This window comes from Lottia gigantea, assembly GCF_000327385.1.
Source record: "Lottia gigantea unplaced genomic scaffold LOTGIsca_1, whole genome shotgun sequence".
NCBI lineage: Eukaryota > Metazoa > Mollusca > Gastropoda > Lottiidae > Lottia > Lottia gigantea.
In genome coordinates, this window is record NW_008706746.1 from 5,584,497 (window position 1) to 5,600,278 (window position 15,782).

Below are 15,782 nucleotides of genomic sequence, written 5' to 3' on the forward strand. Positions count from 1 at the left end.
TTTTTGAGAATATAATCGTGCAATCGATTTTTGGGATTTGACACATATCATATACAAAGAAAGTCTGCAACAATAGAAAACTTCATTTTGATTTTTCTTTTCAAAAAATAAAGAGCCGATTGCTTAGAGTGCATTAAAACATAATCCAAGAGGTTGTTGAATCGGGATGAAATAGATCTTTAATACTGTCTGCAAAAATTAATCCTGATTTTAAAGATATACAGAAATTGCTTTTTATAACATGTTTTATCTCCTCGCAATCAAACAAATTGAAATGGGAATCTGCTTGGCTCAGCTTAATGGACTTGGATTATTCTGCTCCAATATCAGCTCGACTTAATCTCGTGCACATGTTTAAAAACACATTTTTACTACTACTCTCTAAAGAAGTTGTGTTTAATGAAGAATATACAAATTTAAGAATTGTAAGTTATAATTTTAAGCACTAATAGCATATAATTGGCAGTAATAAATAATTCAAGACAAATTCAGACCGTTGTTTTTGTTACTTTGAACTTGACAAGATTATTATTAGACAGGAATGATGTTTAGTGGAATACTGACACGCATCTAATACCAGAGATTAGTCGATTTACTTAAATACCTTACACAACCTTTAAACTGCTAGAGATCGGCCTAGTGCCTTACACAACTTTTAAACTGCCAGAGACTGGCCTAGTGCCTTACACAACTTTTAAACTGCCAGAGACTAATCTAGTGCCTTACACAACTTTTAAACTGCCAGAGACCGGCCTAGTTCTTTACACAACTTTTAAACTGCCAGAGACTGGCCTACTACCTTACACAACCTTTAAACTGCTAGAGATCGGCCTAGTGCCTTACACAACTTTTAAACTGCCAGAGACTGGCCTAGTGCCTTACACAACTTTTAAACTGCCAGAGACTAATCTAGTGCCTTACACAACTTTTAAACTGCCAGAGACTGATCTAGCGCCTTACACAACCTTTAAACTGCCAGAGACCGGCCTAGTACCTTACACAACTTTTAAACTGCCAGAGACTGATCTAGTGCCTTACACAATTTTTAAACTGCCAGAGACTGATCTAGTGCCTTACACAACTTTTAAACTGCCAGAGACTGATCTAGTGCCTTACACAACCTTTAAACTGCCAGAGACTGATCTAGTACCTTACACAACTTTTAAACTGCCAGAGACTGATCTAGTGCCTTACACAACCTTTAAACTGCCAGAGACCGGCCTAGTACCTTACACAACTTTTAAACTGCCAGAGACTGATCTAGTGCCTTACACAACTTTTAAACTGCCAGAGACTGATCTAGTGCCTTACACAACCTTTAAACTGCCAGAGACTGATCTAGTACCTTACACAACTTTTAAACTGCCAGAGACTGATCTAGTGCCTTACACAACTTTTAAACTGCCAGAGACTGATCTAGTGCCTTACACAACTTTTAAACTGCCAGAGACTGATCTAGTGCCTTACACAACCTTTAAACTGCCAGAGACTGATCTAGTGCCTTACACAACTTTTAAACTGCCAGAGACTGATCTAGTGCCTTACACAACTTTTAAACTGCCAGAGACTGATCTAGTGCCTTACACAACTTTTAAACTGCCAGAGACTGATCTAGTGCCTTACACAACTTTTAAACTGCCAGAGACTGATCTAGTGCCTTACACAACTTTTAAACTGCCAGAGACTGATCTAGTGCCTTACACAACTTTTAAACTGCCAGAGACTGATCTAGTGCCTTACACAACTTTTAAACTGCCAGAGACTGATCTAGTGCCTTACACAACCTTTAAACTGCCAGAGACTGATCTAGTACCTTACACAACTTTTAAACTGCCAGAGACTGATCTAGTGCCTTACACAACCTTTAAACTGCCAGAGACCGGCCTAGTACCTTACATAACTTTTAAACTGCCAGAGACTGATCTAGTGCCTTACACAACTTTTAAACTGCCAGAGACCGGCCTAGTGCTTTACACAACTTTTAAACTGCCAGAGACTGGCCTACTACCTTACACAACCTTTAAACTGCTAGAGATCGGCCTAGTGCCTTACACAACTTTTAAACTGCCAGAGACTGGCCTAGTGCCTTACACAACTTTTAAACTGCCAGAGACTAATCTAGCGCCTTACACAACTTTAAAACTGCCATAGATTGTCCGTGTGCCTTAAACTTACAGGATTTTTCAAAAAATATGTGTTAAATGTGCCACTGTATTTATCTATGGTTAAAGTCAAACGTCCTTGATAGAACCTGAAAGTAAGAGCGGTTAGTAGCATCCGGAAGAATCGTGTCGATGGCTCGATATAGTAAACCGAGAGCACACATGACTAAAAAATCACAGTTGCCACTTGTTGCTCATGGTAAACATTCAAACATATCTTGCATTGTATATGGCACCTAAGGTGGTCGGTATCTGCCATCAACGATTTGAACGTTGATAATTTGATAGTTGATAATGTTAAAATGTTGTCATTGGATCGATTTAGATGCTAAGAATGAATCGACAGTAGACCTCACTTTAATCGATCCATTCTAGTGATGTTAGTTTGATTTTCATATTGCACAGCCCTCAACGTGCGACGAATTTAATTTGTTTGTTCTTTTGCTGGTTACATATCTCAATAACACGTCTTCGTGCGGCATAATCTATTTTAATGCAAAGAAATATCGGCATTTCATGTAACTTATGACATCTCGAAATGTATCATAGTAAGATGAACATGGCTTTATTATATTTTACTCTGACACTCTTTTCACTTCTTCTAGACTAATAATTTTATTTTAACCATTCTTCAAACTTAAGTGTTTTTTATGAAGTGAAAAGATTCGTCTTTATGACAGTAATCCAACTTATTACACAAGTTAAAAATAAAGGGGAATGTAAAATGACTTGTGATGAAAATTGGATGAGGACTTTCAGATCATTCAAACCAATTTATTTGACATTGACTGGGTTCTTTTGCCTTTCAAACTCGCTTTTATGTGAGGATATAGTCAAGTTTTCATATTTCCAAAAACATACTATGTAGAATCCAATATTTGAAAATATGCAATTTCTTTCCAACAGAGTTCGTAACATCATATAAAGTAAACAATAAAGTAAACACTTGCAGATGGCATGGTAAAACGTGATACTGTTTAATTAACGATATGATAAAATCATTTGAGGGCCGACATTTAGATATAATCAAGCGAACACAGCTTTAATTTTTAATTCTTTCAAAAAGCAATAATAATTAATTATCAAAATAAGTAGTAAATATTGATCAAAAGATCAGTCTTAAAAATATTGATTTATTTAGTATAGGCTAAAAGAATGAAATTTATATTTTTGTTGATATGCAATTAGTCCATCTCATTGATTTCCTATTTTGGATTCTAAGTTAAAGTAGACATACAGAATTTGAAGAGAGAGAGAGAGGCTATTAGGTTGAAACTTTTGGGACAGTGTTGTCCACCAGCAAAATCATCGACAATTTCTAGTAACATGTTACTTCTTTTCTATAGTTCCAAATTTCATCTGATATATTGTAGCCAAGGGCCTGATTTCTCATAAAACATCTCGCTTATTCACCAATCATTTAAAACAGACAAAAACTATCTTCTTTTAGGATAATGGTGAACCATTATCATACATTGTTCAAGTCTCTAGTAAAAACTTTAATTCCCAGCGCCTCTTACCAGTTATGCATGTATGATTAGTTATACTGCTGATTTTGAAGTACTCATTTCCATATGACCTTTATATGAGAAACAGTCGAATATTAATAAGCAGGAATTGCCAAGTGAAATCATTCCTATAGAAAGTTATTCGATTTCTTGGTCATATTCCAAACCAGTGCTACATTGTTAGCATTAAAATATTTATTATTTTCTTTTCTTTTTTAGGATGAGGTTAATCAAGTTTTAACGATCAATGTTTGGTTAGAACAGGTAAATATTTTGATATTTTAGTAGTTTCTGCAATTTATGAAGATTGCTTGTCAGGCGAGGTAATATAGCCTACACCCACTAGCTGCTTTGATTTTGAAGAAAATATTTGGCAGTACAGTAACAATTACCAGTATGAAATATTCAACCTTCAGACATACACTTCTTGAACAATATTACCAAGTTTTGTCGAAATCCGGCAAGAATTGCACCCATTGTCTTAATGAGAACTCATATAAAAAATTTAATTTTTTAAAATTTTTAATGGGTTCACGATTACAAACACTCACAGCAAATTCGTCAAAACCAGTCAAGAATTGTGCTGTTTAGAGTGTTTACGTGCTAAAAATTGAAATCGTTTTCAAGAACGTGCGCCGTCTAAAGTGTTAACTAGCTTACAAGAACGAGGGCAATAATTCATACTTAATATTTTTTCTGATTACAAACACTCACACCAAGTTTTGTCTAAATCCGTCAAGAATTGTTCCTTCTAGAGTGTGTACGGAAGGACTGATCGATCAAGGGACGGACGGACCGATGGACGTGGGTGAAGCCAATATGAGTATATGGATCGACACTCTTTGCCACTGGCAGAGTCCTATTGGTGAGAAATAAATATATTAAAATGATATGAATATAGAGCTCTCAATAAAAACTTTTGTCGAAGTTACCATTGTGTAGTTGAAATAATAACACTACTAGAAAATCTTGCATCTTACCTTGTAACAATATAACATCACATCATATCTCCTTTTCTAAAGTGAGCAGTTTATATAACTCTTAAAGAAAGCAAAAAATAGATTTTATATAAATTCTTAAAGATATATTAACCTTTCCAAATTTTGCAACAAAAACAAAAGAGAAAATGCCAGACAAAAACGAGCTCGTCACTTTTTCAGTTGGGTTAAATATGAAAATCATACAGCTGAACATTTTGGCTGATGAATGCATATTTTCAGTGTGTTTTTCTAAATGTCACTGTCTCTGTGAACTGCTATTAACAAAAGAATATATTATGTTGGTGTTGAAATTTAAATTATATGAACATTGTAAATCATTTCTTAGATACAAGAAAGAGAACAATAAAAGGTTATGACATTTGCATTTTGTCGATGGCATCATATCTCTTTGTCCCTTGAAAAACACTACCATTGACCAATACCCAGAAATAGAAAATAACACACTTTTTCATCCATCAACAGTGACGAAATTTTCTATTGAGCGGATATTTATTTCATTTAGAATTTCTCAATCTTGATATTTGCCTGACAACTGAAGTTAAGTTCCAAATGGGTTAGATCATAACCCCCTGAAGGTTTCGCTCTTGGTTATGATGTTGCATTAGAAACCATTTCCTCAGTTCCAGTAGAATCTGGTAAATACTAATTTGAATTCGAATTTAACAGGAATTTTAGTCATAAAAAATCAAATGACCAATATTGGTTATAAAAGCTTCGAGCAAATGATATTAACAACAATTTTCAATTTCAGTGCGTATGACACAATGGTTTGCAGTCTGTATCAGACCACTGCAAGGCAAAAGATTAAATAAAACTGTTAGTAATTGATCGTTATGAATTCTTCACTGCATCCTTACAAATATTCTTATGAATTCTAACATTCTCTCCACAAGCTTCATTAATAGAGCGAATAATAAACTATCAATAAAATAGATAATACGACCGACTACTTTATGTGGAGGAATTGGATAACATGATTATAGAATATAGCCCGAGTAGAAAAATCATTGCTAGTAAATTATCACAGATCGGGTTAAGTTTTGGTCAATTGTCTTGAAGATATTCCATTAACTTCTGTCAATATGAAATGAGAGTCTTAAATGTACAATGAACAGAAATATGGTTTAACCGTTTTACTGCTGTATAGTCCGTAATTCAGAAAACAACCATTGAAGGTTTTCTGTTTTTCACAGTATACAACAAGAATTTCAATTTTTTTGCGGTTGTCAAATAGATAGGTGAACTCCATCTGAAATCGCACTGAATTTGAAAATGAAATAGGGCTTAAAGTCCTAATTTTATGTTTCTAAATGACTTTATGAAGGCAAAGCGAAGGGGGTGTTATACACACCTTTTCAATTTGGGCACATCCTGTAGCATACAGAGACCCTACCGGAACAACTACTCCCTTTTTCAGACCCGGTGACCACCATGACTAATAAAGACACCAGGTGTAACAATCCGAAAGTTAAATGCCGACGCCCTTGGATATACAGAAATAATTGAAGCATTTTTTAAGTAAGCATGGGAAAGAAACCTTACTTAACACTGCGTGTTATAGCAAATGTACTTGAAAAACTCGACAAAAATGTGTATCTCGTGGCTCGGATTATAAAAGTATAGAGTATAGAATCCGTATGATACCAAGTCTACAAGAACATTTCATGCATTAAGTACCATCTTATAAATTATGGAATGTACTTCCTTGAGGATTATCAATATTGGAAAGAGTCGGACAAACCGACTAAATATTCATTGCAGATCCGACCACAGAAAACAATTTTAGTTTTCACGTTAGTTTTGTTTACTTCTGATATGTATTAAATTACTTTTCATTTAATTCTTTTTTTAAAAAAACTAGTATGACAAAAGAGGAATTTGATATACATTTAATTGCAAAATGGCAAGTAAAGTAAAGTGGTTCCAAATTTTGATTTCTGAATATAATATGTAATATTGAGGACTCATAGCTAATTGTAGTTCAAAAGGTTACAAGGGAAAACAACGTAAAAACATCTAAACAACACATTAGTGTTACTGGTTGATGAATTTAATTACTGATACTCTAAATTGATTTAACTCTTTATTCTGATTCTATTTCGATAACTTCTCAAGCCTTAATCTCAATGACATTTTAATCTCGCCTCCAAATATATGTATAATAGAATTGGCCAGATTCTCTTCACATTTCATCTCGATAAAAAAGTTGAGAAGTTGGATTCAATGAAGACTGTAAACGAAGATCAATAGTTATGTTGAAGAGAAAACGACAGGTTATGTATTGTCTTATGCCTTGTATATCAAAACACTAATCTTTATTTCAATTCTTGGCATTGTTATCTAAAATGTCTGCCTAAGGTCCAGTCTTGTCTTCTTCTTCTCGATGTTACAAGATTCATTATATTACCAAAGTTGATTGTCTCACTTCTCGACGTTTTGATGGACATTGTTCTTGATTTCCCACGCATTATGGTCTGCTTAGCCAAGACAAGCTAGCAAGAATGATAGCCTTTTTATGACACGATGGAAATTGAAGACCATTCTGAGTTGGTTATATAACAATGTAAATCGTTATAAGTAAAAGGAAATTCAATCAGCTATTATGGTAGTAGACAACCAAGTGATTGAGGATGTCAAGTAGTCTGTGAATTTGTATCAACAAACTTTACTACGGCCTACTTCACTCCTCGAAAGTGACGTATTTTCTAGATATGTCACAGTTACAAAAACAACACTGTCAAACAGTCTTTAAAAAAATATGAAGTATAGCCCTCTTTTTCATTGAATTGAACCCAATTTCTTTTCTATAAAGAATTTAGAAGATTTATGAACACAACTGTGACTATAATTGGCATCCAATCTTGATGGAACTTGAAATTTATATGTCAAATGACGAGGTCACAGATTATCTGATGTTAAATTAATAGAGTTATGTCTGTTAAAAAGTATATATTAGTATCAAATATCTTGATTTAAAATTGTGGACATAGTCGAGACCAATGTCTTCTTCCGGGTTTGATGCAACGTCATCATGGTATAACTCTGCTTATTGTTGAGATCAGGACTTTTGGAAATGGTTGTTACCCTGAAGTATTTGAATAACGTTGAGAGACGTGAGATATAACTATTGTTCTTTTCGTCTTGTCATCATGTAGCTGTCATAAAAAGATTGACGATATCTAAGTATTTTTCTTTTAAAAATATATGTATATTGATGAGGTCTGGGACAACTTTGATGATGGCATTATTTCAAGAAACAAATATTTATTTATTGCTGTAAATTAGAGGGAACTCGTTAAACTCAAAGAAATAGAGGCAGTTTGATTATACTAAACTTTATACGCATATAATATATATATATATTGCTTCCAGTAGATACAATTTCAAATGTTCGTCATACATATTTTGAAACAAATTGTCAGTTTCATCAAATGATGTTTTTTGGTATAGCAAACGATTTGACCACCATTCAACACTCGCCATCTGAAATAATCTTATCTTTGCATTAAATAAATAAGTATTTTCTATATATGTATTATGTAACCTATTTCTAAATATTTTTAAACAAAAAGCAAAGAACACATTTGTGTTCATTTTTTAGTTCAGTGTAAGTTAAATTAGAACATTTATATTGAAACAAAATGTTCTGGTCTGGTGAAAAAGTACATAAAAGTTCACAACATCCTTTGAAATTTTACATTGTATTGTAAAAAACACACATTGTCACGTGAATATGTTACCTTATGTATGACAGGATGTCTATTTTAAACAAAGTGCCAATTTCAACATCTTCACGGGAAATTGGAATTTATACAAATAACACCAATTGTTATAATGTGAAAAGATTTCAGTGAGTCCTTATTTGAAATCTGACAGCAGAAAGCAATAATCTAATCAGACAGTTAAAGTCTGTGGTCAACAAGAAACCATCAATAAATATAATAAATCTATATGGTTAAGTAGGTCTGGAGTATCATCAAGTCTATAGAATAGTCATATTACATTTCTTATTATGTCTACACATTATTTACCTTCCACTCTAATATTTATATGTATCTAGAAATGTCGTGTAGAATTGGTATTTTCTTGTCGCCCTGTGTCTACTCTATGATCCAGCGAAGTATCCAGGAAATGCCAGTATAGTCCGTATCCTAATTTCCAATTAAAATGCTAAGCTATAGTGTTATTATAAGTAAACTTTTAAATACTATTAGATTTACACTAACAGAATAGAATAGTCTAAATAACATTGTAAAACAATAAACATGTACGTATTATCAAAGTCAAGTCATAGTCAAAATGTCTTTTATTCTGAGTTATGACATGTTACCACTGATCAAAATATGATGTACCGTTGCCTTGATAAATTCAGGGATTACCGAAGACAAAATGATTTAACTCAGACTAGGTTAGTGGTTTATGGTACTATTTAAAATCTAACAGCTTCTAGGTTCATGTTCTATTTGAACTTACAGTGATAAATTGGGATAATTTGAAGTGAACAAGTCATAACACTGTCGAAGTTTGATAAATCAAAACAATTTTAGATGTCTGATGAGAGAGAGGAATTCCAGAATTGGCAAGATTCCGGTCTTTTTCTGATATTCTGTATGGATTCCAATAATTTGATTTGTCTTTTCGGCTAATTTTCAAACTTTTGAACAGTGGTGTAGATAAAGACTGGTGTAGAAATACTTTGGATAAGATTATAATGTAGAAATTTGGCGAGTGTTTGAAGGTATTTAAAATGATAACACTAAGACAGTATTATCGAGAAAAACCGTTGAACATGTTCGATTCCTCGTTCAAATTAAAATTGTACTGATTACTTCTTCCTTTTTTCATTATAAAACGAGAATTTGTGATGTTGTTTGCCCCAAGGTTACAACTTATCAAGATAGTGAGTGAATACAAGAACATCGTCTGGATAATTTACAACCATCATTCCATTAAATCATTATCGACTAGTCGATGGACCATAGATAGTAAAATAAATAACTAATATTATTTGTCTTATATAGCCTGTTAAAATTTCAACAAACGACTTTATAAAAATATCACATGTAATAATATATTGAATGTTACTTAAACAATCGTCTGATAGTAACTGATTACGACATGCAATACTTGTTAATAAACATAGCCATTTCTACTCCTGTAGATTTAAAACAATCGTCAGAGAGAAATGAAAATTATCTCATTTTGGAAAGCAAATGTTGAAGCGACTGTGGACAAATTGTTCCGTATTGTTAAACATGAGTACCAATATGAATGTTGAACATCCAGATAAGTTTCATGTAAATCAGGTAAAAGTTTAATGGAATGAATGCATCTATAATAATATAGAAAAGTGTATTATATTTATAAAACTATTAATTATATGAAATAATATATTATAGGAATGGCAGGATGAAAGATTATTGTGGAATCCAGAAGATTATAATGGTTTAAATGTGTTACGTATTCCTTGTGAGAAAATTTGGTTACCGGATATTGTGCTTTATAACAGGTAGGATAGCGCTATCTTTCTCCTCGGAAAGCATGCCATTTTTGCCTTGAATGGTTCATGATAGCTATTGGCATGTGCCTCGCAATTTTAAGATCTTTTAAGCTTTAGCCTATAACATAGTGTCTCCCATTTTTGATAAAGCTCAATCTTGTTTGGACTTTGTTACCACGTGTTCTTTATTTCAGTGCTGATGATTTTACAACGGGTTATATGAAAAGCAAAGCTATGGTGTCGTATGATGGTAATGTGTTTTGGGCACCACCAGCGAAATTCAGGAGTTCATGTAAAATAGATATTACATACTTTCCTTTTGACGATCAGCGGTGTGAATTAAAATTCGGATCGTGGACATACGATGGATTTCAGGTAGACATTGTGAATCGATCTGATCGTGTTGATTTAGCGAATTATGTATATAGTGGTGAATGGGAACTTATTGATGTGAAAGTGGTACGCCATGAAGTGTACTATGCCTGTTGTAAAGAACCATACCCTGATGTGCGATTTACTATCATTATCCGTAGAAAAACTTTATATTACTTGTTTAATATTATTTTTCCGTGTTTGTGGTTAACTATTTTAAGTTTGTTGGGGTTTTGGTTACCACCAGATTCGGGTGAAAAAATAACTCTCGGTATAACTGTGTTATTAGCCTTTTCAGTGTTTATGTTATTAATAGCTGAAAGTATGCCGGCAACTTCAGAATTTGTTCCTCTGATAGGTACGTATAATTTTCAGTTCACTTCATCGCCGGAGCTTTTTCGAAGACTGGAATTAGTCAATATCTTAGCAAATAAACCCGTTTGCATACTATGGAAGGCATGCCTTAAAATTTGCAATATTGTATAAACCATGATGAGATTGATGGCCATTTGATTGAAACTTAGTTTGTCCTTGTATTGAAACTAGACTAAACGATAACTGTCAGTAACGGATGCTTAAGCTAATGACGTTATGAAATATCAGTTGTGACAATCTGTAATTGAAGTCACATGTGAATATTAAGGAATAAATCAAATCAAAGATAACGAGTTCACTGCCACATTTACAGATATAATTGCATAAGGTTAGTCTGTCTATTCATAGGTGTTTGATCTATTTGTAAATACAAACATTATATCAAGAGATTGTATAATTTTCTCATTACGTCGTGGTAACTCATTACTTAAGTCAGATACAATACCGCAATATTACAACCTAAAATTCCTAACCCAAGCAATAATCGGTGGAAATATTTGATTTCCGATAAGGCATTTCATAAGATGCAAACTAAGAAATTTAAAGAGAATTAAAGCAGTAAATTTGCGAAACTATCAATTTGACTGTCGACAGACTCTCACTTTGATTGATATTCAGCAGGAAGAAAGTGACATAAACTAAGTTTTGAATTCCAATTGAAATCTTCTCATTACGACGTTTTTATTCAGCATGCTGGGCACTAACGGATTCTCAATTTAAATTGAAAATCGATATACACCATGAAAGGTATTTATTTAAACGTCTACCAGACGAAAGTTTTTTGGTGGGTGAATTCAAATTGTTGATAAAGAATGACGTGTAACTGCTGGAGGCAGACGATTCGTTAAGCACTTTTAATCTCTCAATCTGCCACTCGTACACTAACCTATACAGAGGGACACAGAGATTTCTAGATAATGTGTAAATAAAAGGATGAGGGCTAAAAGGCTGATCTCTTGTATTAATGTTGTGATTGGCTATATTGATCGTATCAAGGACAGGATTTATACTAATAATATCTGAAATGAAAGTTAAAACAAGTTACAACTGAACGAGATTGTCAGAGTTTAATATTACCAATATCACATTAATCACACCTGGAAACTAATTACAGCAGTTAGTCAGGGTGTTTTGACATTAGTTGTCATTGGCGAAATGACGATGAGGGTTAGCAAAAACTAAAGTCACCTTTACAAAATATGGGCTCCTGAAATCCGGTTGTCAAAGGGAAAGGTGTCTTGTGAATTATGATCATGGACAATATCAGTTGCTGACATAAAGCTCTATTAGATCATGCTTATAACTATATAGATATGCAATAGTGGTTAACTTTATATTTCTAAGGCGTCAAAAGATGTTTTATTCTATCCTTCGTATTGCCGGAATGTGCTTACGGTAGTAACGTCGTGATCTGACCTTTTCTCTTTCGAATGGTAGGAACTTAGACAATGAACAAAAGATCATAGTAAGGCAAGTAGAAGCTATGCGACCTTGAGACTCGTGAAAAGACCAGACGAACTGTTTTGAAGTTAATATTCTTGAGTTAAGCATATTGCTTTTCATGCAATTTTATTTCTAATTTCAGGCATATATTTAACAGTTACTATGGCAATGACCTCTATGTCAATTATATTAACAGTTTTTGTGCTACAATTACATCATGTGGGACCACATCAAAAACCTGTTCCAAGATGGATGAAATCCCTCGTGTTTAACATTTTAGCCAGATTTGTATGCATGCGTTCAGTTGCTGACAGTACAATGTCTATGACGCGCACAATTAAAAGTAATGATATGTGTTTATCAACGTATATGGAAAATATAGAGACCGGAAACTGTAATGGCGGAAGGCCACAAAATGGAATGGTGTTATCACGTGATAGGACACATGAACGGAAGGACGACCACTGTGATAAAGTGACTAATCACTTGAGAGTATTAGTTGGTCGACAAGATTCAGAAGATGAACATCAAGATATTGTACAGGAATGGCAGTTTGTGGCTCATGTAATGGACCGACTACTGTTCTGGATATTTTTATTCGTGGCTTTTGTGTCTTCCATAGTTATTTTAGTTATAAAACCATTAATGAAGCCCGATCTTTAAATTATTTCTATATTTTCTGTATTTATTGTATATAATAATTCAAACTTATTCTTCCACTTTTTATGATTATTGTTATTTTATGTACATAGAATGAAATCGTCTTAAAAGAACTGTTGTTGAAACAATCGTTTGTTATTATATTCCTATTGATAATTTACACAACTTTAAAGTTTTTTGAGAAGCCAATCGACAATCAAAAGATTATTGGATATTGCACGTTTTTTTTTAGTTAAAATTACTCAATTTGCATTGGTCAACTCGTGATAAATTCCTGGCTAATGTAAATGGATGGCCCAATGAGAAAATATCACATATAATGAATGGCTATTTCAAATGCCCGTTTGTTACCTCGGTCCACGTTAATTAACTGTTACAAACGTATTTAACACTATTTCACAATTACAAGTATTATAGTAAACCATACTGAATATTCAAAAAGCTGTCCGTGACACACATTCAAGATTTAAAACTCTTTTGTAACTGGACTTTATTCGCACTTTACGGGAAATGTTTTTTAGTTTTTATGTTTTTGTCGCTTGTCAGGATGTGAAGATGCAAGATAATAAAAATTCCTTACAAGCAAGAAACAGAAACAGATATAAGTATCTATAAAGGAGTTCTCCATAAAGACCATAAAATTTCCTACATGACATATGAAGTTTGTGGGTCAAGTAACCTTGTTTCAGCAATTTCAAAGTTAATATTCATATCAAACAAAAAAAGATAATTTTAGTGATCAAATCTTTTTTCGGTAACAATCATGAACTATTTTCAACACTGCACATGAAAGAATGTAAAACTGTCCTGTCAATGAAATGCCTCATAGCGGATATCAGTGTTCCATGATGGGCATAATAACAACCCAGCGTGATAATCACATTAATAGGGGTTGGTGATATGTCAATAAACAAATAATTCAACAAACAGAGCAGTGAATATATATAATATATTAATAATTACATACGATTTTTAAGTTCTAAATTCGGAATGAGGAAGTGAAAAGCACCTACTTTCTCTAATGACAACTGACGTTACTTTATGGTTCTTGACCCCCTGGGCAAGAAAGTGTAGAAACGCCACTGATAAGCACTGGTCGAGAAAAGTATGGCATAATTTCTGAAAGGTTGCCAAGCCATGTTAGCGTCTCTTTTAGTACCGTTTAAATCTAGTGATAAGTTTAAGTACTAATATATATGTGATTTTGTTCCAACCAAGAATCGATACTATTTTCAATGACAACTGGATTGTAATTTATTTATGTAAATTTTTATTGTACAAATGTCGAGTAATAGAAATACACGCTCTGTTATTAATTTATTTCAAATTTTCTAATAATTCAAATATATTCTGCTCATACAAAGTAAATTTGGATTGAAATACTCAGAAAAAAATACACAAATAGAACACTCTCTAATAATTCCGATAGAAAAGTGAATTAAATTTTATAGCTAAGAGAAGAAATATTTATGGAGGATACCATCTGAAATCTTGCATGACAACTATACACCCCACTCACTCCTAAAAAGGAACAAAAAAAGTTATCTCCCTTTTTATGCATACATCACTGGTAAAAGCAATCTGTAAGAAATGAGTGCCCCTCGGATCATCTAATAACGACACAATCTAAATGGCGTCAAAATCAATGTGACGTTTTTGCCACATATTGCGTTATCGGTGGGGCATATCCCATCTTGCTAAATAAGACATATAACACTCTTAATATTGTATAGCAAGTGATAAATCACCTTTGAAAAACTGAATTGATGGACATTGGTATGGCTACCATGTGCTAATGTATATGAACGCTTTCTTCAAAACCTGTAAGCATCCATGGTGTCTTGTGTACTTTTTGATATAACAATTCGTTATTACTGTTCGAGTAGTTCACTTTAAATTTCACTTTTAAAACGGTTTTAAATATCTTAAATAATGTAGATAAGTTATAGATAATATACCGAATGGGAACACAAGCATATGTTCACCAAATATTCTAGATCGATGACAACATTAAACATGGGTAACTGGATGTACATAACCTCATTGGTTTTTATTTCAATGGCTTTCTGGTGAGATTTATTATTGTTGTCTTATTATTGAGTATTATATACTTCATCAAAGTTGTGGACACTTTTCCAACAGTATTGAAACTGTAGAGAAACAAACAGGTCACTTTTGAAAAGCGAGCACTGTACCACGGGGTACAAGTGGTTGCCTCACGATACATTTTCAGTATATCAAGGGCAGTCACCTATCCGTGTCAAATCATACCAAAAATCTAATTTGTGCAAGATGTTGTTGATTTAAACAAACACATAATTATTATTTAATAAAATTCTGACATAAATTGTCACTTCTAATCTTAACTAAGATCTCATCATTATAAATGATCATACCAAATTTCATTTAAATCGGATGAAAACTGTACTCTCTGTTGTGTTCACAAACAAATTTTGACGCGTTTTTCATAAATCAAGGGCAATAACTTAAAAACCATTCATCGAAAGATAGCCAAATTCGAACTTGTCCAAGATCTCGTGAATATAAATGATCACACCAAGTTTCATTAAGATCAAATAATAACTGTTTCCTCTATTGCGTTCACAAGCCAATAGAGGATGGACGGACCGACGGACGGGCGGACAAGGGTGACGACAATATACAACCACATTATAATGTTGGCGTATAAAAATGAGTTATCCCCTGCTATTTGCAGATAAATCTATTTGACATGGTTTGTTATGCTATCGATTGTTTGGCA

At 33.2% G+C, this 15,782-nt stretch overlaps 1 protein-coding gene across 1 annotated transcript in view; it reads left to right on the forward strand.

The window, feature by feature from the left end:
- LOTGIDRAFT_102597 (hypothetical protein) overlaps positions 1 to 13,024 on the forward strand; it is a gene marked incomplete at both ends in the record, with an annotated part of 30,323 nt that extends 17,299 nt beyond the window's left edge. The window contains 4 exons of the mRNA XM_009045732.1: positions 3,890 to 3,934; positions 10,071 to 10,180; positions 10,366 to 10,901; positions 12,504 to 13,024. Of these exons, the coding sequence (XP_009043980.1) occupies positions 3,890 to 3,934; positions 10,071 to 10,180; positions 10,366 to 10,901; positions 12,504 to 13,024 (1,212 nt within the window). The remainder of the gene's footprint in view (positions 1 to 3,889; positions 3,935 to 10,070; positions 10,181 to 10,365; positions 10,902 to 12,503) is intronic.
- Between the last annotated feature and the right edge of the window lie 2,758 nt (positions 13,025 to 15,782).